Source organism: Mya arenaria, chromosome 14 (genome assembly GCF_026914265.1).
Source record: "Mya arenaria isolate MELC-2E11 chromosome 14, ASM2691426v1".
Classification (NCBI taxonomy): Eukaryota; Metazoa; Mollusca; class Bivalvia; order Myida; family Myidae; genus Mya; species Mya arenaria.
This window is the reverse complement of record NC_069135.1, coordinates 24,819,165-24,846,904: the sequence shown is the minus strand read 5'-3', so window position 1 is coordinate 24,846,904 and position 27,740 is coordinate 24,819,165. Positions and strand designations below refer to the sequence as shown.

General features: G+C 36.1%; 1 protein-coding gene across 1 annotated transcript in view; it reads left to right on the top strand.

The window, feature by feature from the left end:
• LOC128217874 (plexin-B-like) overlaps positions 1-22,597 on the top strand; it is a 28,831-nt gene extending 6,234 nt beyond the window's left edge. The window contains exons 10-22 of the mRNA XM_052925311.1: positions 1,400-1,459; positions 2,374-2,448; positions 3,640-3,706; positions 4,661-4,849; positions 5,064-5,220; positions 5,646-5,819; positions 6,327-6,436; positions 6,854-6,931; positions 15,809-15,963; positions 16,792-16,939; positions 17,718-17,855; positions 18,696-18,773; positions 20,529-22,597. Of these exons, the coding sequence (XP_052781271.1) occupies positions 1,400-1,459; positions 2,374-2,448; positions 3,640-3,706; positions 4,661-4,849; positions 5,064-5,220; positions 5,646-5,819; positions 6,327-6,436; positions 6,854-6,931; positions 15,809-15,963; positions 16,792-16,939; positions 17,718-17,855; positions 18,696-18,773; positions 20,529-20,618 (1,519 nt within the window). The 3' untranslated portion in view covers positions 20,619-22,597. The remainder of the gene's footprint in view (positions 1-1,399; positions 1,460-2,373; positions 2,449-3,639; positions 3,707-4,660; positions 4,850-5,063; positions 5,221-5,645; positions 5,820-6,326; positions 6,437-6,853; positions 6,932-15,808; positions 15,964-16,791; positions 16,940-17,717; positions 17,856-18,695; positions 18,774-20,528) is intronic.
• Positions 22,598-27,740: the final 5,143 nt, after the last annotated feature.

Here is a 27,740-nt window from a genome sequence, read left to right as displayed (position 1 = left end):
CATTCATGAAGCTTGAGTTCTAAATATTCAGTAAAAGTTACCGCACCCATTCCTGAAATTGAACATGACGAGCTAAACCAATAAGGTATGTATAATTTAAATAACATTGTTAGTGGGTGTTGTTACCGTTTTGTACCATAATGTCACTAAATAATTAGCTTGCGTATAAGTAATAAGTACATTGTTGTATGCAAGCTACTGTATGCACAGCAACAGTTCGTTGTCGAATAGTATCCATTCTGATATGAGAGTTAATACATAAACGAAACCAAATTAGGTACTTTCATACGTGACGAAATTGTGTTCCCTTCGACGTTATACAACTTTCTTAGAGTGATCTAAATAAGCCCCACTGGACGCCGTAATAATAAGTGGAAGAATATCGTGTTTTCTGTTATCACAAGTCAAATAAATAGCGACCTTTAAAATACCGATATTCAAAGTGTTCTGTTTCTTATGGATACCTTTTGTTTGGCATCTCGAAAAGGACACACAGTTCTTGTTTTGCCCAGGAAAAGGAATTGAAAGTTTCAGCTATCATAACAATCGAGCTGGAGTAAATAAGTATTAACTAAAATTGGCCTTTCATCAAGGTCATTAAAAATAAAATATTTTGTAACTTTTCATTGAATATTATGAGAGCTAATTCTGTTGTTTGGCCATTTAGTAATATTTTAATCATTTAAAATCACTTACAAAGTGATATTAAAACTTTTTTAATATAACTGCTCTCAATTTATAAATCACAATAAGCAAAACTATTTCTTAAAGTGAGTATGATAAATGATGGAATTAAGAATTTTGACCTTAGAGCGGGAAAGTTTATGGGGCGGGAAATATGACGAAAACGGGAATTAAGACGGAGGCGGGAAATATGATGTAGGTTGGAAATAAGACATAATCGGGAGTATTGACGTAAGCGGGAAAAATAATGACATAAGCGAGAATTATCATCACGTATGTTTAAATTATGACGTAAGCGAAATTAGGACCTTAGTGGGAATAATGAAGGCTAGAATTATTGTTAAAGCGGGAATAATGATTTAAGCGGGGATTTTGACAAAGGCGAGAAACATGACGTAAGAAGGGAATTATGATATGAGCGAGAAAGGTAAAATCGTAGTTTGCTGTGACCACAAATAGAATGGCGGCAACTATAGTGTTCAAAAGACACAGAATATACAGATAGAAGTGTTTAAAGTTCATGTTTTGTAAAAACTAATTGAAATGCTAGTAAAAAGTGTAATATCTTTAAAAACAACTATAAAACCTGATCCTGTATGTTGCGGTTCAAATGTAACAGTTTCCGATTTTGATGTATTGCCAAGGTGTTGGAAATAACAATATTGGTATGTTTTTCATGTCAGAGAATAATAATTTTACATTTTTTATACTTCAGATCCAATTTTGCTGGCAATCTATGTGCCATTATGATGGGGCGTATGGACTACATGCATGAGTAAGCTAATAATAATAATACTAATTCTAATAATTCTAATAATTCATGTATTAATACAGAATCACCTTGAGGAAAAATAATGTTTTAACAATTGTTTTGATGTATTCTGAAAGAAACATTAACTATTGCTTTGCCAGTTCAATTAAAGGAGAGTAACTGTTGTTGCTGTTGTTTGTATTTTGTGCTTCTGAAGGTTCAAGTTTCTAAGTATGAGTGAAGACAGGCTACATAAATGCAATAGTTTCTTATGATTTCTTAGATAATTTTCATCAGGAGTTTCTCAATATTTTTTCGGAGGTGCAGGAATTTTGTTTCGCTAATCCTTATATCAAGCGTATTAATTTATATGCATATATATGCATTTGATTAAAAATATTTGTTTGATATTGTTTTATTGTTCTCTCACAGCTTAATACATGTGTTATGGTGAAGGAACATCAATTATACAAAGCTATGAACATTAACATGGGAAACCTACACTCCATAAACATGGCGGATAAATGATGTAGTGGTAATACTATAAGGTCATTACTACTGCTCTTAGATTCGGGTGGTTGTATTCTACTCGATTGGATTTTTTCAGATTCTGATAATTATACGAGAATATCCACGAGAGTCGAATACGAAATTTACGATCAATAATACAATGAAAAATACAGTGTCAAACCCAGTAGTCAAAATTTCAAAAAGAACACTAATAAAGGGCACAAGGCAAGGGCCCAAACGACAATGAACTATAAACACAAACATATTAACATCACATATACAAACACCAAAACCAAACAAACATGACAGACATAAATACGAAAAACACAAACAAACCACACCCTAATCAAAATCGCTTGACCGTTAAATACTGGAACTCTACGAGCTAAAAAATAGCATGGTTATGTCTTATATTTGTTTTGTTAAAGAGTGTTACAAGGTCTGATCACCCAATTGGTTGAGGACCCGTCATCAAAAAGAGGCATGAAATCATTGTTCAGAAGGTAAATGTATTTACTTTTTTACACTTATATGTGAATTTCACACGTTTGGTACCCTATATTATTCTGGTACCTTTGTGCGGAAGAATATAAAAATAAATAATATAAAATATGAATAAAACTTCAGCTACTTTGGCCTTGAAAAATATCAAGTTGGTTATTTTACGTCCATTTTCAGTTAATATTAAGAGCAAGCATAGAAATTGTAATAAATTTAAGTAAACTGTATTTTCTATAAGTTTGAAATATAAATCAGCAAGTTTTGGCCTTTCAAATGAAACCAAAATAATATGGGGTCACTCGAACAGACATCGAAGTTGAACATGAGCTTCTTTGTCGGTTTGATTCCTTAACAATTAGTTGGCCTATCAGAATACTTAATCACCATGAACATATTACGATTTATGATTTAAACTTGTAATGGGCTTAAACCTTAAAAATGTACAATGACAATTATGGCAAGACAACTTGTATAATAATTTACAACTTGGGCATGAACATACTAGTCTTGATACACTGGTGTCACAGTTGTCACTGGCTCAGGTCAAAATGTATGTGATTTAGTCTAGGCCATTTTGCAAAGTGTTTGAACTTCTAGTGGAGAATTTCAGAGTTTATCCTGAATTTATATTGACCTTTTCATAATAATCTTAAAAATGAAATGATTTGAGTGAGTTTCAAACTGCGTTTACATGCAATGAAAAATAATGGAAACAATATTTTGTACCGCTTATTTTGGATAATATTTTTGTTTTAGTTCACACATATATATATATACTCGAAAGAAAATATAATCGTGATCAAATCTGATGTTCCAATTCCCAATTTGATTCTAAGCTCAATTGTTAGTTTTTTTTGAGACAACAAATAGAGATAATGTGAAAACATTAATATCGTCGTCGTTCAAAGTCTTTAACCTAAGTGGCCATTACTCGAAATATTAAGAAGAATTTCAAAAGAAACTCGGTACATTTGTTGCTCCTAGTGCCAAAGCATTAACGTATAGCAAGACATACAACTAGGGCTATCATGTCTGTTTAGGTATGCTTCTTTCGTTGATTTTTTTAATGTAATAAGATACAAAAAAACAACACTAATAATGTTCTTATAATGTGTGCAAATAGATTACTGAAGGATTGTAAATTATATATTGACGGCAATACATATGCGATATTTATAACTTCCTATTTACAGGAGTGAGAGCATAACAGAGAAGCTTCTGAGCAACTGGCTGTTCCTCTGTATGTACCCTCACCTTAAGGTAATGTTTTAAATTGTTCTGCGTAGATAATTCTTAACATATAGCACATGACCCCTAACTTCAATGAAATGCACTTGGTTGAATTTATTTGAGTTGAGTAAGTCATTTTTAGCAGATCTTAGTTTAATTTAGGGAATATGCCGTCACCTTAAAATAATGTTCTGAATTCGGTTGAGCAAATAAGTCTAAGCATATCCTGTGTTGAGTGAAGCATATCTTCCTTAGTAGATCATAGTTTATCTAAGCATCCTTATCCCCACCTTAACGTTATGTTGTTAGTTGAGTTGAGATGAGCAGACTGTTCTTAGAAGATCTTTGTTTATTTAAGCAGGTACAAACATTAAAACAGGCAAGTTCTTATGGACGAGCTTAAATATAACAAACGTGACACTGCTACAAATATCGTTTACCATATCCTGTGAAACCCAAAATTAACTTTGCCAAGATATGTCATTTAAACAGCTTGTCAAAAGATAGTTTCTTTTCCAAAAAATTATGAATGAAAATAAAATTCAAATGTTTCTTTTTTGGTTAATCAGACCAAAATCAAGCCTTGAACGATAGGTTTGATTGGATATTTTATACACCTACAAAAATATGAATTTAAAGTGACTTACAAAAGGTACAATAGGACCTCTTTTGCCATGTTTATAATTGTTGTCTGATCCACCTCAGCTCAGTCTGATAAATAACCTTTGAATTTGTCTGATGCATTAATAAGCGACATTAGATATAGACAAAAAGCAAAACGTATGTTAAATTTCCATTTTTGTAAAGTCTGGCAGTCAGTCATGATCTCAAGTCGTGCAGGCTATCAAGAAATAAGAGCAATGTTATCAGAATTGAACAAATGCATATGAACATGTATTCAAATGAATGTTTTTTTCTCGATTTCGTATTGATCTTTTTGTGTGAAAAACATAGTTCATAATCAAACATTCGTTCAATTTTAAGCATCACACTGGTTCACTGCTGTATCTGTTGTACATCGCAACGAGGAAAACGATGGAGGCTGGCCCTATTGATGCTTTAACCAATGATGCAAAGTACACACTGTCGGAAGAAAAACTGCTCCGGAAATACCAAGGCTCGCCAACTGATGAGGAAACGACCGAACACGTGAAGTTTGAAGCTAAAGCACTGGTACGTGTTCAGCGTAAAATAGGATATGCATGTTCTGTGTCTTATTTATAAGTACGTTCATTTCATAGTAGTGGAAATAAAATAAGATAGCGTTGACAGTAATATCGTGGACACCATTCTTGGTGCAGACCTTAATTAACACATTGGCCTTTGATTGCTACACCAGGAATGCATTTGAAACGTTTACTAAATTTCTGAATTAAACAAATCCTAGACATTAAACGTAGAGGTCGACAACGGAGACGAAATCTACCTATGTAAGGCTCTCGACTGCGACACAGTCAACCAGGTGAAGCTTAAGTGTATCGACCAGATCTACGTCAACTATCCGGCCTCTCAACTTCCCGCAGATCCAACTGAGCTACATCTTGGTAGGCTTTGCATTTTGTTTTATTATTATTCAACAAAACTGAAACTCTGTCATGTGACTTACATAAGATCTCACAATTGTAACAAGTACCACACTTCTTTATGAAACAAATTTAGGAAAAGTTATAAAGTGAACCTTTCACGAGCTTCCAACCTTTCCTTTACGAGTTCAATAAATTCTGTATGAAATGGAAAAATGGATGTACAATTTATATTATCATGTGAGCCCTTTCGTCACCAAATAAAGGTTTTAATCATAGTTCAGGAAAGAGTTTAATGCTAAATCAAAAGGGCGAAACGACCCCAATATAATTCATATTCTGCTTGTTCATTACAAGGAAATACGTAATAGTTGTACATCACTCGAAACCAGGAGAGTCTTGTGATAATTGCACAATATTATACCTCACGTTATTTCTTATTCAAGAGTGGCATGCCGGATACAGTGGATGTATGGTACTTCGTGATGGAGACAACACGTCCAAGCGTGATGGTGGCTGGATTCGTGTGAATACACTGGCGCACTACACAGTGACCGACCAGAGCAATATGGCACTCGTAGAACCCCGCAATGCTGAGAATAATCAGCAGGAAGATTATGGTAATGTATATTGTATTAAAAATGTATTGCAAAAGTTTTAATTGACAAATATTTTAAGTTGATTGTTTAATAGCAACTTGAATTTTTAACTCATCAAAATGCCTCTGAATTTGAAATCATGAAAAAGTACCTCGCGAAATTAAAGCGATCTAAAGTGTTTGGTTACCATTAAAGAAGGTCTAAAATGTGATTATAATTAATGGTGAAAAGAAAAGTATCGAAAATTGATAAATATAAAAATCTATTTAAAAATAACTATTGAAACAATGGTTTGAAATTTATTTAATAAATATTACAGAGGCTTTGTATGTTGTAAGCTGTGGGCATAAGGTTTTCGGCGTAAACCCTCATTGTTTGCATCAGTTTTGAAATTTTAGTGAACAAAACATACTTTGGTTTTTAGCTGATGTTACGCATATGCTTAAAACCGTACTTTATCGCTGTTATGTCTTAATCGTTCATATCAGACAAGAATCCCCTTAATTTGCGACTGATATCTATATACAGTAAACTTGGCTCAGATTGTCGCTGGCTTCGACGTCCACAGTATAGGGGCTGCCGAGTGTTCCACTTTGAATGATCACGAAAACCCGAGGGAGCTGCAACGGTGGCACTTGGTATCATGCATTATATTTTTCATAATGTTTTGTCTGTTAAACTTACTTGTACTGAGTTAAAAATGACAAAATTTTAGATCACATAATGTTTATAAAAAACAAATATACATGCTTTACGTCGACAAAGAACACATTTAGTTACGTCAGATTTTTTGAAAAACTGAAATGAATTTTAATTACTGTTATATTATATGAAATAAGATAAAAGCTGAAAAGATAAATATTGTGTTCTCATACTTGATTCAATATTTTAGAAATAATGCGTTTAGTTACTTACATTCATAATCAAACAACAAAGTAGTAATAATTACTCTCTCATAACGAGAAATGCGTAAGACAAACTTAACTTCTTTCTTTAATAACAGGAGTTACGTCCGTGTTGCATTCTCATAATCCAAATGTAAAATCAAATTTAAGCTGAAGGATGGAGATAGTAACAAGAAGGTCAAATCAGCAACTGATGAGCTGTACTTGAACAGGCTTGTCAAAACCAAGGTAATTTAATAAGTTTGGTAGTAAATGACAATTTGCAAAGGCTGATCACAAACAAGGTAATTGTTATAGGTGGGGTGGTGAATCACTTCTTGAACAGGCTTGTCACAAACAAGGTAATTGTTATAGGTGGGGTGGTGAATCACTTCTTGAACAGGCTTGTCACCAACCAAGGTAATTGTTATAGGTGGGGTGGTGAATCATTACTTGAACAGGCTTGTCACAAACAAGGTAATTGTAATAGGCGGGGTGGTGAATCACTTCTTGAACAGGCTTGCCACAAAAAAGGTAATTGTTATAGGTGGGGTGGTGAATCACTTCTTGAACAGGCTTGCCACAAAAAAGGTAATTGTTATAGGTGGGGTGGTGAATCACTACTTGAACAGGCATGTCACCAACATGGTAATTGTGATAGGTGGGGTGGTGAATCACTTCTGGAACAGGCTTGTCACAAACAAGGTAATTGTGATAGGTGGGGTGGTGAATCACTTACTTGAACAGGCTTGTCACCAACATGGTAATTGTTATAGGTGGGGTGGTGAATCACTTCTGGAACAGGCTTGTCACAAACAAGGTAATTGTGATAGGTGGGGTGGTGAATCACTACTTGAACAGGCTTGTCACAAAAAAGGTAATTGTTATAGGTGGGGTGGTGAATCACTTCTGGAACAGGCTTGTCACAAACAAGGTAATTGTGATAGGTGGGGTGGTGAATCACTTCTTGAACAGGCTTGTCACCAACATGGTAATTGTGATAGGTGGGGTGGTGAATCACTTACTTGAACAGGCTTGCCACAAAAAGGTAATTGTTATAGGTGGGGTGGTGAATCACTTCTGGAACAGGCTTGTCACAAACAAGGTAATTGTGATAGGTGGGGTGGTGAATCGCTTACTGAACTGGCTTGTCACCAACATGGTAATTGTTATAGGTGGGGTGGTGAATCACTTCTGGAACAGGCTTGTCACAAACAAGGTAATTGTTATAGGTGGGGTGGTGAATCGCTTCTTGAACAGGCTTGTCGCAAAAAAGGTAATTGTTATAGGTGGGGTGGTGAATCACTACTTGAACAGGCTTGTCACAAACAAGGTAATTGTTATAGGTGGGGTGGTGAATCGCTTCTGGAACAGGCTTGTCGCAAACAAGGTAATTGTTATAGGTGGGGTGGTGAATCACTACTTGAACAGGCTTGTCACAAACAAGGTAATTGTTATAGGTGGGGTGGTGAATCACTTTTTGAACAGGCTTGTCACCAACCAAGTTAATTGTTAAAGGTGGGGTGGTGAATCACTTCTTGAACAGGCTTGTCACAACCAAGTTAATTGTTATAGGTGGGGTGGTGAATCACTTTTTGAACAGGCTTGTCACCAACAAGGTAATTGTTATAGGTGGGGTGGTGAATCACATCTTGAACAGGCTTGTCTCAAACAAGTTAATTGTTATAGGAGGGGTAGTAAATCACTTCTTGAACAGGCTTGTCACAAACAAGATAATTGTTATAGGTGGGGTGGTGAATCACTTCTTGAACAGGCTTGTCACAAACAAGATAATTGTTATAGGTGGGGTGGTGAATCACTTCTTGAACAGGCTTGTCACAAACAAGGTAATTGTTATAGGTGGGGTGGTGAATCACTTCTTGAACAGGCTTGCCACAAACAAGGTAATTGTTATAGGTGGGGTGGTGAATCACTACTTGAACAGGCTTGTCACAAACAAGGTAATTGTTATAGGTGGGGTGGTGAATCACATCTTGAACAGGCTTGTCTCAAACAAGTTAATTGTTATAGGTGGGGTGGTGAATCGCTTCTTGAACAGGCTTGCCACAAACAAGGTAATTGTTATAGGTGGGGTGGTGAATCACTTCTTGAACAGGCTTGTCACAAACAAGATAATTGTTATAGGTGGGGTGGTGAATCACTTCTTGAACAGGCTTGTCACAACCAAGTTAATTGTTATAGGTGGGGTGGTGAATCACTTCTTGAACAGGCTTGTCACAAACAAGGTAATTGTTATAGGTGGGGTGGTGAATCACTTCTTGAACAGGCTTGTCACAAACAAGGTAATTGTTATAGGTGGGGTGGTGAATCACTTCTTGAACAGGCTTGTCACAAACAAGGTAATTGTTATAGGTGGGGTAGTAAATCACTTCTTGAACAGGCTTGTCACAAACAAGGTAATTGTTATAGGTGGGGTGGTGAATCACTTCTTGAACAGGCTTGTCACCAACAAGGTAATTGTTATAGGTGGGGTGGTGAATCACTTCTTGAACAGGCTTGTCACAAACAACGTAATTGTATTAGGTGGGGTGGTGAATCACTTCTGGAACAGGCTTGTCACCAACCAAGTTAATTGTTATAGGTGGGGTGGTGAATCACTTCTTGAACAGGCTTGTCACAAACAAGGTAATTGTTATAGGCGGGGTGGTGAATCACTTCTTGAACAGGCTTGTCACAAACAAGGTAATTGTTATAGGTGGGGTGGTGAATCACTTCTTGAACAGGCTTGTCACCAACAAGGTAATTGTTATAGGTGGGGTGGTGAATCACTTCTTGAACAGGCTTGTCACAAACAAGGTAATTGTTATAGGCGGGGTGGTGAATCACTTCTTGAACAGGCTTGTCACAAACAAGGTAATTGTTATAGGTGGGGTGGTGAATCACTTCTTGAACAGGCTTGTCACAAACAAGGTAATTGTTATAGGTGGGGTGGTGAATCACTTCTTGAACAGGCTTGTCACCAACCAAGTTAATTGTTATAGGTAGGGTGGTGAATCACTTCTTGAACAGGCTTGTCACAAACAAGGTAATTGTTATAGGCGGGGTGGTGAATCACTTCTTGAACAGGCTTGTCACAAACAAGGTAATTGTTATAGGTGGGGTGGTGAATCACTTCTTGAACAGGCTTGTCACAAACAAGGTAATTGTTAAAGGTGGGGTGGTGAATCACTTCTTGAACAGGCTTGCCACAAACAAGGTAATTGTTATAGGTGGGGTGGTGAATCACTACTTGAACAGGCTTGTCACAAACAAGGTAATTGTTATAGGTGGGGTGGTGAATCACTTCTTGAACAGGCTTGTCACAAACAAGGTAATTGTTATAGGTGGGGTAGTAAATCACTTCTTGAACAGGCTTGTCGCAACCAAGGTAATTGTTATAGGTGGGGTGGTGAATCACTTCTTGAACAGGCTTGTCACAAACAAGATAATTGTTATAGGTGGGGTGGTGAATCACTTCTTGAACAGGCTTGTCACAAACAAGATAATTGTTATAGGTGGGGTAGTAAATCACTTCTTGAACAGGCTTGTCACAAACAAGGTAATTGTTATAGGTGGGGTGGTGAATCACTTCTTGAACAGGCTTGTCGCAAACAAGGTAATTGTTATAGGTGGGGTGGTGAATCACTACTTGAACAGGCATGTCGCAAAAAGGTAATTGTGATAGGTGGGGTGGTGAATCACTTCTTGAACAGGCTTGTCGCAACAAGGTAATTGTGATAGGTGGGGTGGTGAATCACTTCTTGAACAGGCTTGTCGCAAACAAGGTAATTGTGATAGGTGGGGTGGTGAATCACTACTTGAACAGGCTTGTCGCAAACAAGGTAATTGTGATAGGTGGGGTGGTGAATCACTACTTGAACAGGCTTGTCGCAAACAAGGTAATTGTTATAGGTGGGGTGGTGAATCACTTCTTGAACAGGCTTGTCACCAACCAAGTTAATTGTTATAGGTGGGGTGGTGAATCACTTCTTGAACAGGCTTGTCACCAACCAAGTTAATTGTTATAGGTGGGGTGGTGAATCACTTCTTGAACAGGCTTGTCACAAACAAGGTAATTGTTATAGGTGGGGTGGTGAATCACTTCTTGAACAGGCTTGTCACAAACAAGGTAATTGTTATAGGTGGGGTGGTGAATCACTACTTAAACAGGCTTGTCACAAACAAGGTAATTGTTATAGGTGGGGTGGTGAATCACTTCTTGAACAGGCTTGTCGCAAACAAGGTAATTGTGATAGGTGGGGTGGTGAATCACTTCTTGAACAGGCTTGTCGCAAACAAGGTAATTGTTATAGGTGGGGTGGTGAATCACTACTTGAACAGGCTTGTCGCAAACAAGGTAATTGTGATAGGTGGGGTGGTGAATCACTACTTGAACAGGCTTGTCACAAACAAGGTAATTGTTATAGGTGGGGTGGTGAATCACTTCTTGAACAGGCTTGTCACAAACAAGGTAATTGTTATAGGTGGGGTGGTGAATCACTTCTTGAACAGGCTTGTCACAAACAAGGTAATTGTTATAGGTGGGGTAGTAAATCACTTCTTGAACAGGCTTGTCACAAACAAGGTAATTGTTATACTTGAACAGGCTTGTCACAAACAAGGTAATTGTTATAGGTGGGGTGGTGAATCACTTCTTGAACAGGCTTGTCACAAACAAGGTAATTGTTATAGGCGGGGTGGTGAATCACTTCTTGAACAGGCTTGTCACAAACAAGGTAATTGTTATAGGTGGGGTGGTGAATCACTTCTTGAACAGGCTTGTCACAAACAAGGTAATTGTTATAGGTGGGGTGGTGAATCACTACTTGAACAGGCTTGTCACAAACAAGGTAATTGTTATAGGTGGGGTAGTAAATCACTTCTTGAACAGGCTTGTCACAAACAAGGTAATTGTTATAGGTGGGGTAGTAAATCACTTCTTGAACAGGCTTGTCACAACCAAGTTAATTGTTATAGGTTGGTTGGTGAATAACTACTTGAACATACTTGTCACACCTAATTATAGGCGGGGTAGTGCATCACTTCTTGAACAGACTTGTCACAACCAAATCAATTGTTATAAGTGGGGTGGTGAATCGCTTACTGAACAGGCTTGTCACAAACAAGGTAATTGTTATAGGTGGGGTAGTAAATCACTTACTGAACAGGCTTGTCACAAACAAGGTAATTGTTATAGGTGGGGTAGTAAATCACTTACTGAACTGGCTTGTCTCAAACAAGGTAATTGTTATAGGTGGGGTAGTAAATCACTTACTGAACTGGCTTGTCACAAACAAGGTAATTGTTATAGGTGGGGTGGTGAATCACTACTTGAACAGGCTTGTCACAAACAAGGTAATTGTTATAGGTGGGGTGGTGAATCACTTCTTGAACAGGCTTGTCACCAACAAGGTAATTGTTATAGGTGGGGTGGTGAATCATTACTTGAACAGGTTTGTCACAAACAAGGTAATTGTAATAGGCGGGGTGGTGAATCACTTCTTGAACAGGCTTGTCACAAACAAGATAATTGTTATAGGTGGGGTGGTGAATCACTACTTGAACAGGCTTGTCACAAATACTTGGTAATTGTAATAGGTGGGGTGGTTAATCACTTCATGAACAGGCTTGTCACAAACAAGGTAATTGTTATAGGTGGGGTGGTGAATCACTACTTGAACAGGCTTGTCACAAACAAGGTAATTGTTATAGGTGGGGTGGTGAATCACTACTTGAACAGGCTTGTCACAACCAACGTAATTGTTATAGGTGGGGTGGTGAATCACTTCTGGAACAGGCTTGTCACAACCAACGTAATTGTTATAGGTGGGGTGGTGAATCACTTCTGGAACAGGCTTGTCACAACCAACGTAATTGTTATAGGTGGGGTGGTGAATCACTTACTGAACAGGCTTGTCACAACCAATTTAATTGTAATGGGTGGGGTGGTGAATAACTACTTGAACAGACATATCCCATTCATGTTAATTGTAATAGGTGGGGTAGTGAATCACTACTTGAACAGACTTGTCACACCCAAATTAATTATTATAGGCAGGGTAGTGCATCACTACTTGAACAGGCTTGTCATAACCAAATCAATTGTTATAAGTGGGGTAGTAAATCACTTACTGAACTGGCTTGTCACAAACAAGGTAATTGTAATAGGCGGGGTGGTGAATCACTTCTTGAACAGGCTTGTCACAAACAAGGTAATTGTTATAGGTGGGGTGGTGAATCACTTCTTGAACAGGCTTGTCACAAACAAGGTAATTGTTATAGGTGGGGTAGTAAATCACTTACTGAACAGGCTTGTCACAAACAAGGTAATTGTTATAGGTGGGGTGGTGAATCACTTCTTGAACAGGCTTGTCACAAACAAGGTAATTGTTATAGGTGGGGTGGTGAATCACTTCTTGAACAGGCTTGTCACAAACAAGGTAATTGTTATAGGTGGGGTGGTGAATCACTTCTTGAACAGGCTTGTCACAAACAAGGTAATTGTTATAGGTGGGGTGGTGAATCACTTCTTGAACAGGCTTGTCACAAACAAGGTAATTGTTATAGGTGGGGTAGTAAATCACTTCTTGAACAGGCTTGTCACAAACAAGGTAATTGTTATAGGTGGGGTGGTGAATCACTTCTTGAACAGGCTTGTCACAAACAAGGTAATTGTTATAGGTGGGGTGGTGAATCACTACTTGAACAGGCTTGTCACAAACAAGGTAATTGTTATAGGTGGGGTGGTGAATCACTACTTGAACAGGCTTGTCACAACCAACGTAATTGTTATAGGTGGGGTGGTGAATCACTTACTGAACAGGCTTGTCACAACCAATTTAATTGTAATGGGTGGGGTGGTGAATAACTACTTGAACAGACATATCCCATTCAAGTTAATTGTAATAGGTGGGGTAGTGAATCACTACTTGAACAGACTTGTCACACCCAAATTAATTATTATAGGCAGGGTAGTGCATCACTTCTTGAACAGACTTGTCACAACCAAATCAATTGTTATAAGTGGGGTAGTAAATCACTTACTAAACAGGCTTTTCACAAAAAGGTAATTGTAATAGGTGGGGTGGTGAATCACATCTTGAACAGGCTTGTCACACCCAAATTAATTATTATAGGCAGGGTAGTGCATCACTACTTGAACAGGCTTGTCATAACCAAATCAATTGTTATATGCGGGGTGGTGAATCACTTACTGAACTGGCTTGTCACAAACAAGGTAATTGTAATAGGCGGGGTGGTGAATCACTTCTTGAACAGGCTTGTCACAAACAAGGTAATTGTTATAGGTGGGGTGGTGAATCGCTTCTTGTACAGGCTTGTCGCAAACAAGGTAATTGTTATAGGTGGGGTGGTGAATCACTTCTTGAACAGGCTTGTCACAAACAAGGTAATTGTTATAGGTGGGGTGGTGAATCACTTCTTGAACAGACTTGTCACAGACAAGGTAATTATTGTAGGTGGGGTGGTGAATCACTTCTTGAACAGGCTTGCCACAAACAAGGTAATTGTTAAAGGTGGGGTGGTTAATCACTTCATGAACAGGCTTGTCACCAACCAAGGTTATTGTTAAAGGTGGGGTGGTGAATCACTTCTTGAACAGGCTTGTCACAACCAAGTTAATTGTTATAGGTGGGGTGGTGAATCACTTCTTGAACAGGCTTGTCACAAACAAGGTAATTGTTATAGGTGGGGTGGTGAATCACTTCTTGAACAGGCTTGTCGCAAACAAGGTAATTGTAATAGGTGGGGTGGTGAATCACTTCTTGAACAGGCTTGCCACAAACAAGATAATTGTTATAGGTGGGGTGGTGAATCACTACTTGAACAGGCTTGTCACAAACAAGGTAATTGTTATAGGTGGGGTGGTGAATCACTTCTTGAACAGGCTTGTCACAAACAAGGTAATTGTTATAGGTGGGGTGGTGAATCACTTCTTGAACAGGCTTGTCACCAACCAAGTTAATTGTTATAGGTGGGGTGGTGAATCACTTCTTGAACAGGCTTGTCACAAACAAGGTAATTGTTATAGGTGGGGTGGTGAATCACTTCTTGAACAGGCTTGTCACAAACAAGGTAATTGTTATAGGTGGGGTGGTGAATCACTTCTTGAACAGGCTTGTCACAAACAAGGTAATTGTTATAGGTGGGGTGGTGAATCACTTCTTGAACAGGCTTGTCACAAACAAGTTAATTGTTATAGGTGGGGTGGTGAATCACTTCTTGAACAGGCTTGTCACAAACAAGGTAATTGTTATAGGTGGGGTAGTAAATCACTTCTTGAACAGGCTTGTAGCAACCAAGTTTATTGTTATAGGTGGGGTACTGAATCACTATTTCAACAGGCTTAGTGTGTGTTCGATTAGACCAATTGACTCACATAGAAAGCGATTTGTTTGTATTATGAGGTGACCTCATCCACGTAGTCTTTATTTTACTAAGCTTAAATTTACTTACTTGGTGTAAAACAAAACAATTGTCTTTGTGTGGTAAAATTGGTATGACCCCTATAAATTAAAGCATTCTTTTTAAAGTTATGTCTACTTTACTTACTTTCCATATTATGGACAGACTATGATTCACAAGTCATGTATCTTTAGAGATATGGCCCATGATTGGAGTATTCAAATAAATCGTATATTATCATTGGTTTAAACAATATTTATTTTGATAAAAACATAAACAACTAGTTCAGTTCAGCATATTTTGAGCTTAATCATAATTAACAAATACCAAATATGGTATGCATTGAAAGAAACATGTAAATAATGTACAAATAAATAGTGTAGACATAATTGAGAAGACAGCCTTGCATCTTTTGCTATGTCTCGCTTCTGTAAGTCATTCAGGCTGCAACCAATGTTGCTGGTTCGATGGTTGCAGTGATTTGGATAAATATAATCGTAAAGTTGTACGGTCTATACACTGGTATGTAAAAGGAAGTTGTTTCAATCAATGAATTAGAAGAAAGGAAAGGTAAGAGGTAAAAGAAAAGGATGGTTGGATGATACGGATGGGGGCTTATATTATATATTATATCATATTATCCTTAAGCTGGTATAAATTCATGTCTATGAAATGCAATCACACCTACTTCTTTCCACACAGTTGTCACTTATGAAGTACATAGACGACTTGTTCGGCCTGGTATTGGAGAGCAGCAAGTGTCCTCCGCCCGTTAAGTTCCTTTATGATTTCCTAGATGGTCTTGCAGAAAAACAAAAAATAGATCCCGACACACTCCATGCCTGGAAGAGCCATAGGTAAGAAGTACGTTTTGCTTGGAGGAAAAACCATTCGTAAATAAGCTTGTTGTTTCGTATGCAGACTGAAAATTGTTATCATTTGTAAAGATGATTGTTTATTTTCTATTTATGACAGATTTATATGTAACAAAACATAAATAAAAACCCAAATTAATTATGTACACGTCTGCAGCCAGTTGGAATAATTGTCCACAGCTTATCTTAAGTATAGCTTGTACATTTAAATGATATGATTGGTGTGCAGTAATAATTGGATTAATATTAACCAATCATTCGAATTATTTTAACTTTGCACAAATCAGAAGATTAACAACTTTTATAACAACGGCTGCTGTATTTTTTATTTCCCTCATAATTTCCTTTTGGATCGATTTTAATCTTATTTTACAAGTTTTTAGTGGAGCGTTATTCATCATATTCTCCTACTTTAAATGCATATATGAATGTTTAACTTTTGCTTTTGTTCGATGTTCAAATATTGTTTTACAAGCGTTTTCGATTGAGGTTAGCGATGGATTCAGCGATTGCTGGGTTCGTTTAAACCGTTTTCTGCTAGCCGATGCTGCCGCATTTATAAAAGATTGTTTAGAACATTTTTTGTATGTTTCTGTCATTTCTTTTTTATATCTCGAAGGATATTCGACAGCATTTATACATTTTTATATTTTATTATATCATTGTGTTTTTCCTCCTGGTGTGTATTTTCATTATAAGACTATTTGACATAATGGTCAACACACAGTCCTGCTTCAACAGGAGTTAGAACAATAGGATCAGCGTATCCAAAAACAAAATTATCAGATGTTGTAATGATATATGTTCTAGCTTTTCCATTCGTATCTGGGCTATGCTGATAAAGGATCCGTCAATTCTATTTGACATCAACGTCCCTCCCTATGTTACGGAGAGCCTGGATATTATCAGCCAAGTCTTTATCCAGAGTTTCAGTCGCAATGAGCAGGCCGTTTCAAAGGTTTGGAAAACTTGTGTTTTTAGAAATTACTGGTTTAAATGAATATCACTTTTTTCGCTTGTGTGTTTAATAAGGAAATAAAAGATGTTTTGTCATAGCCTTGGTGTCTTTGCTTCCAGCAGCCCCGTCGTGCAAAAAGGTCACCTTTGCAAAAACTTATTCAAGGTACTGAAATGGAAGTGGTTCACATGTTGCTTGATTTAATATTTGATGAAAGTATGCCCGTGTTTGGTTGTAAAAATGCAGATTAACAGTGGCTCCGCGGCTCTCTTGTTCAAGTTATTACATTTCTCTGAGATTAAACGTCTGCATTTTCTGTGAGCCAGACCAATCATTAATCTCTAATTATGTTTGTAGCACAACTGGCGATGTATTGATTTTAAAATGCATACAGTCATTTTCTATTAGAACCAATTGTATGTTATGCAAACGCATATCATATCTGCTTGCCATCATTTATGTTGCCGGTTAAAAGTTGTGATGACTATATTGATGTTTTCCACATACAATCATGATTGTGGTGAAATTTATATAATAGAAGAATGAAGTAAATGTGCATTAATAGTATACAGGTTCGCTAAGTACACCAGGAATATAGGCTTCTGAAGAGAATGTATTTCTGACAAATGGCACATATATCAAAGTAACATTGAACTAGCTCGACAACATATAAGCATCAAACGTCTAACGATGATTTAAGGCGAAGTTCGTACATGCACATTTTGTTTCTACTGCAATAGTTTTAAAAGAATGAAAGTCTTTTCCCTTCATATTCTAGGAATCGTCGACCCAGAAGCTCATTTTCCGAAGTGAGCTGTCTAAATACAGAACACATGTTCAGGAGTTCTTCAGAAATGTCCAGATGAATATGCAGTCACCGGATGAGCTGAGACAATACTTGACAAGTATTAACACGGTATGTATTTAATCATTTATCAACATTAAAAACATTGCCCTAGTCTTCTTTTTAGTGATAACGTTTATTTTCCATTCTTGATTCACTACTCTGCGTTATGACGTCATTTTTTTTGTTTCCATTGCTCATCACTTACTGGACAAGGATGATCATCATTTGACCAGTGATAAACCCTAGGTATTTTTTGAGGCGGTCAAAATATACATAAAGTTCAATTTTAGTGTGTATTGCAACAATAGATAAACTTCAAAATGCACGAACAAAATGACATCATAGTTTCTTGAGACTGGGAAAAAGACATACCGATAGTGAAATGTGTTCCTTTCTTGTCTGAAACGTATTTGATTCCAAAAACGAATGAACACGTATCCACTTAACGCTGTATATGAGCACTGGTACTTTGGCATGAACAGGATTCAAGTTGAAATACAACAGCTTGATCTTGTTATCATCATCATTGCCCTATAAGGAATAAATCAATATTTGAAATATTTATCTGGACTAATACAATTAAAACGCTAGAATGTTTTTTGAAGACAATATGACATGGTATACATTTGACGGTTTAAACAGCGGCATCGTAAATGGCGTTACTTGTTTTGTCAACTATACGTAAATTTAACCGCAATAAAATGTAATTTGACCGTTCGTTATCATCTGTATTGTACTTTCCGAGGTATTCCGAAGCTATTGCGTTTATCTGAATATGATGAAAGCAGAATGTTGTTGGGAATAGATGATGATGAATTTCTTTGAATGTATATAAAGAAATAAAAAATCATGCATATAGAATATTAATTTTAAAAGGATTTCATTTTGGCATTTTTTAAACATATTCAGAGCCAGCAGGAAATCACTTTCAGCAAGAACGCAGCACTTTACAGATTATATGTGCAGATCAAGCCATATGCAGAAAAGGTTTGAGAACTTTTATTTGATATTTTATTCAAGGAATTTAGTGCACATGCTATCCAAAACAGTAAGCAATGAGTAGCATGGTATGTATGTCTGGATATAATTTGTATGAGTTATGCCCCTTTTAGACTAAAAACTAAAATAAGTTGGATGAGCGTTGACAATTTTGCTTGTGATGCTCTTGTAAATCCTTTCTGAACATTTGACTATTAATTAACATGACCTGTATAGCAACCCTTGTTACTATCATACTGGTACCTCGAAGTTTTTTCAGCTTTCATCTGTATTAGATAGTTCTAATGTTGATGACCGTAAAGTTATGTACCTAGCCCATAACACAACTAACTTAAGCTCATATTTGTGTAACAGTAAATATTAGAATACTCTTAATTCGTTCAGTATAGTATTTAAATAAAAATCGGTGACACTTAGAGCATAGCATTATCATACATTTCTGAAAATTTTGGAAAAAAGCTTGACGTCACAAAACAACAATTCAGTATAGTTTTCTGTTGTTGTTTTTTTATGACGGAGATGCACAAAATAATCATATCTTTAATGGCAAAGAGCATTTTAAACGCGCGTATTATATAATAAAACTACCATATCAACGATAAATATAAAAAATGCAATAAAAATATATTCTGAGGATAATCTCAAGGCCCCTAAATGACCATGTTAATTGGTTGACCACAGGTTATGTCACCAAATAAATAGATGTGAGGCTGGACCGTAAACACGTTGATTTATAATAAATGATTGGAAATAATGCTTAAATTCAACATGTTTTTATTCCAATGTTAGTATACCCCCAAACAAACGTTATTTAAACTTTCACCTTTTCGACATAGAATTTCTCAAAATATGGTGTCTGATCATTTAAGGAGTGAATTGCGGGATTTATGTCATTAGCCGCCGGGTATGCACGCAGTTCGGGTGGTAAAAGTGTGTGCAGTCCATTGCCGAAAAGCAGATCATTTAAGGAATGGAAGTGTTGGCAAATTCAAATAATAGTTGGTAAACAGGTGTAACACAATAACATGCAGGCCAAGTTTAGCTTTTGTTACAAACTTCTTTTTTAAATGATACTCTGCCTTCTCAACTTGCACAACAAAAACGGACTTACGACAGGGTCGACGGATTTAAATATTTTATATATATTTTTTCAACACCATTAACTAAATATATAAACAGTTTTGTGGAAGTTATTGCCTCTTAATAATTTTTCAAATCATTACATCTGACAGAAGGAATGGATTTAAATACTATTTCGGACACATGTTTTAACACTGAATTACTGGTAAAGAGCGACTTCTGTTACAACTCACCTAAGTTTGACGGAGTTAAGACCCCTTTTCGATGAAATAGTTTAACTTTTTTGTGTCTTAGCGGCATGTGGGCATAAATCAATCAATCCCGTGATAGTGCTATTTTATTTTCAATTGCTTTTCAATCACTTTTACAACTAATTGCGTATGTACGTGCACACTATTTCAAATCGCAAATATTCACCTCAATACCTGTCGGTATGATATCAAATTCCGTTATAAAACACACTTGGAATAAATTTATGATCTTTGCAGTCTGGTTTATACAATGTGTATAATGTGTTGATTTTTATGTCTTATTTTTGATACAAATTGTATGGGGGTTTTACACAATCAACGATCATTACGGACATACATCATACTCTCAGTAGATGTAAGTTATGAGATGTATTAAAATAGAGGTACCTTACTTTATCTTTTTTCTTTAAAGATTCATGACGATCTGTCGATCCGCCGAGAGACCAGTTCTCTGCAGTTAGACAATGCATTCGAGGACATCCTCTCTTTGATGGAAGAATAAATCATGGAGTATTCATCAAAAATCGAGGAAAAGGGCAGATTTAAATTATACATAGATACTTGTGATTAAGTGGTTATACAGTAAACGAGTAAGCATAACTTTGGTAAGCATTGTTAATTGAAGGCTATAAATGGTTCTGCACAAAAAGACTCTCATAGTTTATACCTTGATGACATTTTATTATGATGGTATATTTTGTTTACTATACACATTTTTCAGTATTTATACACAATTCATGTTACATATAATCTTTCCTGTTCAAGTAGTCGTTATAAAAAGTTAAATTTTATTTGTAATCAGATTGTGGATTTTGAGACCAATATTTTAGTGGAATATATACTCATATTTTCGCTGTTTGTATATATCTAATTGAACAGTGTCTGTACTATATTACGCGTATTTGTTATGTATGTATTAATTTATTTTGTTATCTTATATTTGTTATTTTGTTGTGTTAATTGTGTGATATGATAGGGTTATAGGTACTGAATTCTGATCCGAGAGGTTGTATTTGTCTCGAGTGGATTTTCAATTTGTCAGATTCACGAGGCGCAAGCTGAGTGAAATCAAAATCTGCAAGAATCCACGAGAGTCGAAAACGACTCTCAGGATCAAATTGAAGCACGAATAACTCTTGTATTTATACTTTACTGGTCAAATCACTTAAAAGACACTTGTTTTTATAATAAAAGTCATTTTAATGACGAGCTTTTTTAAATTACTGACGTAATTTTAACATCGCGCAACGATACGTGTAAAGATGTGACGTCAGCATAGTGGAATACGGCCGTATTGCACTGATGTGGAATACGGACTACCGCATTTTACAATATTTATTGCTTGTGGATTTACGATGGGTATAAAATAACATTTTATATCACACAATAATATTTGTGTTAGTTTTCGTTCGTTCAATGTTTGCATGCTGCAAAATGCGTTGAGATTGAGATTTGAGTGTTTCCTTTATATTTGGCCCTAAACTCTTGGCATCCTTTTTGGACTGTGTTTTGTTACCATACCATACATATTTTTATAATAAACAGCAGCCAATTTTACCACACTGAACAAACAAGCCACGTGTTATATTTTGGCTAATTTGCAAATAAAAGTGATACGATTGGTCAACAGTAATTTGTTTGTATAAATTTAAACCAATCAAAAGATTAACAAATGGTATACAATTGACGGCTGTTTATATCCAAGAAAAGGGTATAAGTCACGTTTTAGTTACATATTGCATGTCCAAATATATTTCTAACGGATAAAGGAAATACGGAATGCGTGTAGTAAGAGGTTTGTTTATAAACTGATCTGAATTAAACATTTTATTTTATATACCATTTTTTATAAACCTTCCATTAGAGAATTAAACCTTACTTCCCGAGATATGGTTCAAAGAAATATCTTAAAACATAGTTGGGAAATCTTATCAACGAATGAAGCACAAAATATCGAGTGTACAACAAGAGAGCGTACGAACTAAATTCCAGTTGAGTATTAAGTGTGTATCAAGTTCTGAATCAACACATTTATAAGTTATTCATTCGGAAACAGATATTAGAACAACTTAGAAATATCCATTTGTTAAAGCGAACACACGATACGTGCGTTGATAATATGGCCTACTATTTTGTTTTTTTTAGTTCATCATTTCATTTGTTTTGTTTATTCTACACATATGATTAATTTGTTTGCATTCAAAATATTTTATTTAGTATATTAAATTCTGAAATTATTTCCCCTTCAAATGGTGTTTCGAACAACTTAATTAATATTTGGTAGTGTTTTAGTGTCGTTCGAACTGGTGTCTTCTTGTCAATAATGGAATTAAAAAGGTTAACGTACAAAATCGGTTATGCTTAAAATTTGTTATTTCTTCTTTCATAAAATTCCATCTTTCATTGTTGTATGTAAATAATATCATCACATACCTCTGTACTAACACTTATCTTCCCGCAATAAAGTTCTTACCTAAAGGCTTTGTTGGTTAAATTAAATTATCAAATCCCTTGACCGATTTCATGATGTCAAGAGGTGTCGCACCAACACGAAGTTGTCCCTCTACGATGTTAAGAAAAGCCGTACTACAGTAAAATAATAAGTTGACACCAATGAAATAAGCTGATCTTAAGTTTCGTCGGCCAACTGTGTCGAGCGAAAGTGAAGTTGTTTTGCGCGACAGGCCGTTATTTATTTCCACGTTATTTGAAATCAGCGTATGCCTGGTAATGTTGCAGTCAGCACAACATCGGACTGACAAACGGTTGAACAAACATACTAACGCACGCAAAAACATTAACTTAACCGTTATCGAGCTTACACACCTGGCATTGTATAAATATAATAACTAATGATATGCCTTTCACATTATGTGACCCTTTCTACATCCTCTATTGCTCAATACGCTAAATCCATTTTATCCATTGACCTTCAAGAGTACCATCAATGGCCTATAACCGACAAAGGGCATGGTCGTGGTCGCAGCACACTCATTTTATGCATGGCCAATGCTGAAACACAATAAAATATATCCAAAAACTTCCGATTGTAACCTTGACCTTTGACCCATTGAGATGGAGTTTTGCAAGCGATACACGAAGACTTTTATGATAAACTTAATTTAAGATCCTTCAATGACTTAGTTGCATCCCGGATAAGCCAAAATAAAAAGGTAAGTTAAACCAATGTCCATGATCTTGACCTTTGACCTACACACGTTGGTATTGTACACGGCTAGCCGTTTTCTCATGGTGATTTATGCCAAACTATTTTAGAGGTTCCATATGCAGGGTCAAGTTTAAGCCAAGAAAATCTCGGATGGAGGGACGGACGTACAGTTGCTAGCATTACCATACGCAAACCCGCCATTCGATTTCTCCAATATCTCATCCCCCCCACACACACACAACACAGCCACATTGTTCACATTTCCTGTTTTTGATGTGACATGATGCAGCAGTCTTTGATTTCAATATTATTGTGCAAATTTACCTAAAATGCATTTTTTTCGCCTGATTCGTCGTTTTACACTTTGCTGAGTTATGAACTGCTAAATACATTTCTTTAAAAAAAAACTGATCCATCAAAAACATTGCGGTAGGTAGCATAATTGATAACGTGGTCTAATTTGTTGGGTACGGGTACAATCTAGTGGCAACACAGATTGTAATGTAAGAATGGTCGTCTAGTAGGCAAACCGGATTAACCTTTATTAATAAAAATAAATATTATTATTATTATCAAAAAAACATGCAGAAGCCTTGTTTTAGGCGCGTGGCCTCAGATCACGGTTGAAGATCCTAGCCCAAAATTTGGTAAATATTTCGCGTCTGCTCCTAAACGCCTTTTGATAAAACTTTGTTCAAGTCTAAACCTCATTGAGACGACACGCAGAACCTACTTACATGCGAGTATTTTCAATTATTTTCAACTGTATGTGCTCAATGACAAGGTCAACGAATAAAGGTAAATTATTCCAGCCCGAGAAATGTGCCTGTTCTGGTTTACATATAGAGACGATGTGTTTGCAATATTTATATATTACTAAGTGAGTTTCTTTTTATTTCACATTTGAAAATATTAAGAAGAGGTCACTGCCATTTAGCTCGACAAAAAAACAAAACAAATAGGGAACAAATCGTCAATTTGCGCATAGTTTACGCTGCTTTACGAAAACAATAATGCTTTATGCATCAATCATTCTACATTTTCTGTTCTATCCATTAGTCTGTAAGACAACATCGTTTAAAAAAACAGAAATACAAATCCCGACAGGTGCTTAAATAAATATGACACAAGCAGGTTATTTCAAAGGAAAGGAAAAACGTTGAGGCCAAGGATGTAACTCAATATTGGTCATAATTTGATCATGGAACGATGTAGCTAATTTATAAATAACGAACTTTGCAGTGACACTAGCCTACTGTACATATATTTCTTCTCTGAATGCACGTGATCGGTGGTAAGTGTCTATTTAAGGGACTCGTCCATGCTTTGTAAAATGTATTTTTTACGGATTTTGTTTTTATTAATAACGAAATAAAGTGTGGCAAATCATTATGAATGTCAAAATAAAAATACTGACGGCTGGAACCCTTCAACAATTGTTGATTTGTGCTGAAATATTGTCTGTGAGGTCTATAATTTTGAATAGCGTTAAAAACGCGATTCAACAAAAAGCTGTGCGTGATTGGTTGATTGACATTATCACTTGATACTAGCCATGTTTTCTTAAGAAAATTCTAAATTTCCATCAGCCTAGTATGCGTCAATGTGGGAGAGTAGATAAAGTAACGGTTTTCTAAAAATAATCTCGACTCTACCCGTGTGGGTTCGCTCCCCACTAAAACCAAATATTTTTTATAAAATATATTTGTATTTAATTTCTGCGATTTCGGTATCAAAGAGTAAAATAAATATAATATATAGAGGATATTTGTTTATTTCAGTGTAAGATCGTATTTTATTTCACGAGTGTCATAGAAAAACATATTTTCACGAGTGGCTTCGCCACTGGTGAAAATATAGTTTTTCTATGATTACGTTTTTCTCTGCTATTCATTCTTATAGTTAATTATTGCTCATTTTTTAGTGCAAAGCTTTTAAGAACAGTAATCAATGAAGTTTAATAAGTGCACATATGTTCCAAAAAATAACGAAAACACTTTTTTTTAAGCGGAGCATGAATATATAACAAAATCACTACGCCGCGATTTAATGAATGAAATTTTGGAAAGTCAAATGTGTTAGCAAACAAATGCGGATAATCATTGGATTTTAAACATTTTTCTTAGTTTTAAAGTGTGCTTCATGATACATGGATATTCAGTCATCTTAATGTCAGAGACCAGTCTATTTTGCTTGAAGACCGGTCGTTTTCAAAGTAATAATGAGGACCACGCTAGTTTGTTGACATATTTTGAGACGTGGGTGGGGTAAAGAAATATCAGATTATCTGTAAATTGTTGTGTGAATTTTCCGGGATGCTCGTTTTACGTATTACAATGACAAACAGTTCAAAATACATTTGAACGATGATATAACATTATTTTTATGTTCGAACAGTTGTTTTCATCTGTAATTTGTTTGGTATGAAAGCAGGTGTTCGAACATTCAGCTTCAAGATCAAGGAAACGTTTGAAAAACGGGATAACCGGTAATAAACGGTAAGTTGTTAATTTCCAAATATATATTAATTTAAATTTATAAAACATTTCTTTAAATTTGCCAACATTATCTGTTTCAAAGTGAAGTGTTCTGTTTTGATCAAGGGAAGTAACAACAAAGGATTATAAAAGTAGTTCTGAAAATTAATATTTTCACTCCTTATTTTGCAGTGAAAATATTTTCACTGTTGTTATTTTACTGATAAAACCCTATATTTAATCGAAAAGCAAAGTGTTTTCAAAAGCGTTATGTGGAAATTATTTTTGGTGCCAAAAATGACCGAGTCCCTTTGAAGTCATTGAAACAAGTCACATGGTACATGGATATGTATTACAACCCATTCACTGTACGAATCGTGGTCATCGCCATATGTCTTCAAGGTAAAAAACTTATTGTAATAACCTTTGATTAAAACAAAATTAAATTATTATTTAAGTATGTTTTTCACTGTAACATTCTGTTTTCGCTGTAGGGAACCTTCGTCGAAAGCATTTTTTTCTGTCAGTTTGTTGAAAATAAATAACAAACTAAGGTTTACTTTTGAAGGTAACCTATTAATACCGGACGTACTTTACCTGCCATGTTTACTTTACCGGTGTCAGAGTAAGATATACGCGTGAAGGGTTAAATAAGGAAAGAAATCGAGTGTGTGCTGGTAAGGACCAGCCGCCAGCTTAGCGTAGCTGGTTAGAGCTCCGTGCCAGTTGTCTGGCGGTCGTGTGTTCGAACCCTACTAGGTTAACTTTAGTGTATGTATACCCGGTTTTCGCACTTATTCTTACTTGCTTAAGCTTTTTATCCGTTCATATATTATATTTCTCAACGAGTGCTTTCCCTATTTTTGCAGGACCGTCCGTGTCAAACTTTTGACAACTATTGGACAGCTTGGTACATACCTGAAGGTCCAGCTGCTGACCACATTGAGCCATTTGGTTCGTGGCGTGCATCTTTAATTAATGCATGAACGTCCAGCTGACCATTCGTTTTGAGTCTTCGTAGATGCCCGTACGATGAACCACCATCTAATAAGTGTGCTTTAACTATATATCCGAAGTAAACGTCGATATAGTAGTATTGTCATGCTCTTGGTTTCGTCGTCGGTGTCGGCAGTGTCGGTGTCAGCGGTGGCGGTGTGATGGTGGTGGCGGTGGTGGTGGTAGTGTCATCGTCGGTGTCGGCAGTGTCGGTGTCAGCGGTGGCGGTGGTGGTGGTGGTGGCGGCGGTGGTGGTAGTGTCATCGTCGGCGTCGGAGGCGATAGTGGCATTGCCATTGATGCAATGCAAAAAGCATCAACTTAGAAATCATTTGAAAACCTTGCCATGAAACTTGGTACGAATGTTCACCATGGCAATACGATAATACGATATTCTGTTTAAATTTATCCAAATAGATCTACTATCTCCACACCAAACAACAACTGGCAGACACTTATTTAAACAGGATTTTGTCAATCCAAGACTTAATTCATCATCTTTCAGTTGTGTTGCTTTTCGGCAAAATAAAGCATTCTGTCATATTTGTAAAAAAAAATCGTTTTTTTATGCAAAAAGGTTTGTTACTGTTGGTATCGCCATCTCTCAAAACTTCTGCTACAGTAATATCATTTTTTTATTTCAGTTAAATAAAGTCAACCACGGGCATCCACGTCACTCCGACAGCCCGACCCTCGACACCCCGACCAACGTCAAATCCCAGACACCAGACATGTCCATATAGAAGTCGTGTGAGTTATATTGATTTATAAGTGTAATTACATTAGCAAGCATAATAAAATACATTATAAAATTCGACTGTTAGCCCATCTGAACCAGGACTTTTGTTCAAATTCATATCTTTTAATGAATCTGTGCATTCAGATTCAGTTAACACACCTTCACCTTTTAGTTTTTCTTCATTGTTTAATGATTTAAGAGGAGCGTCAAAAAAGTGTATTTCACTATTGCTTTGCGTCTGTT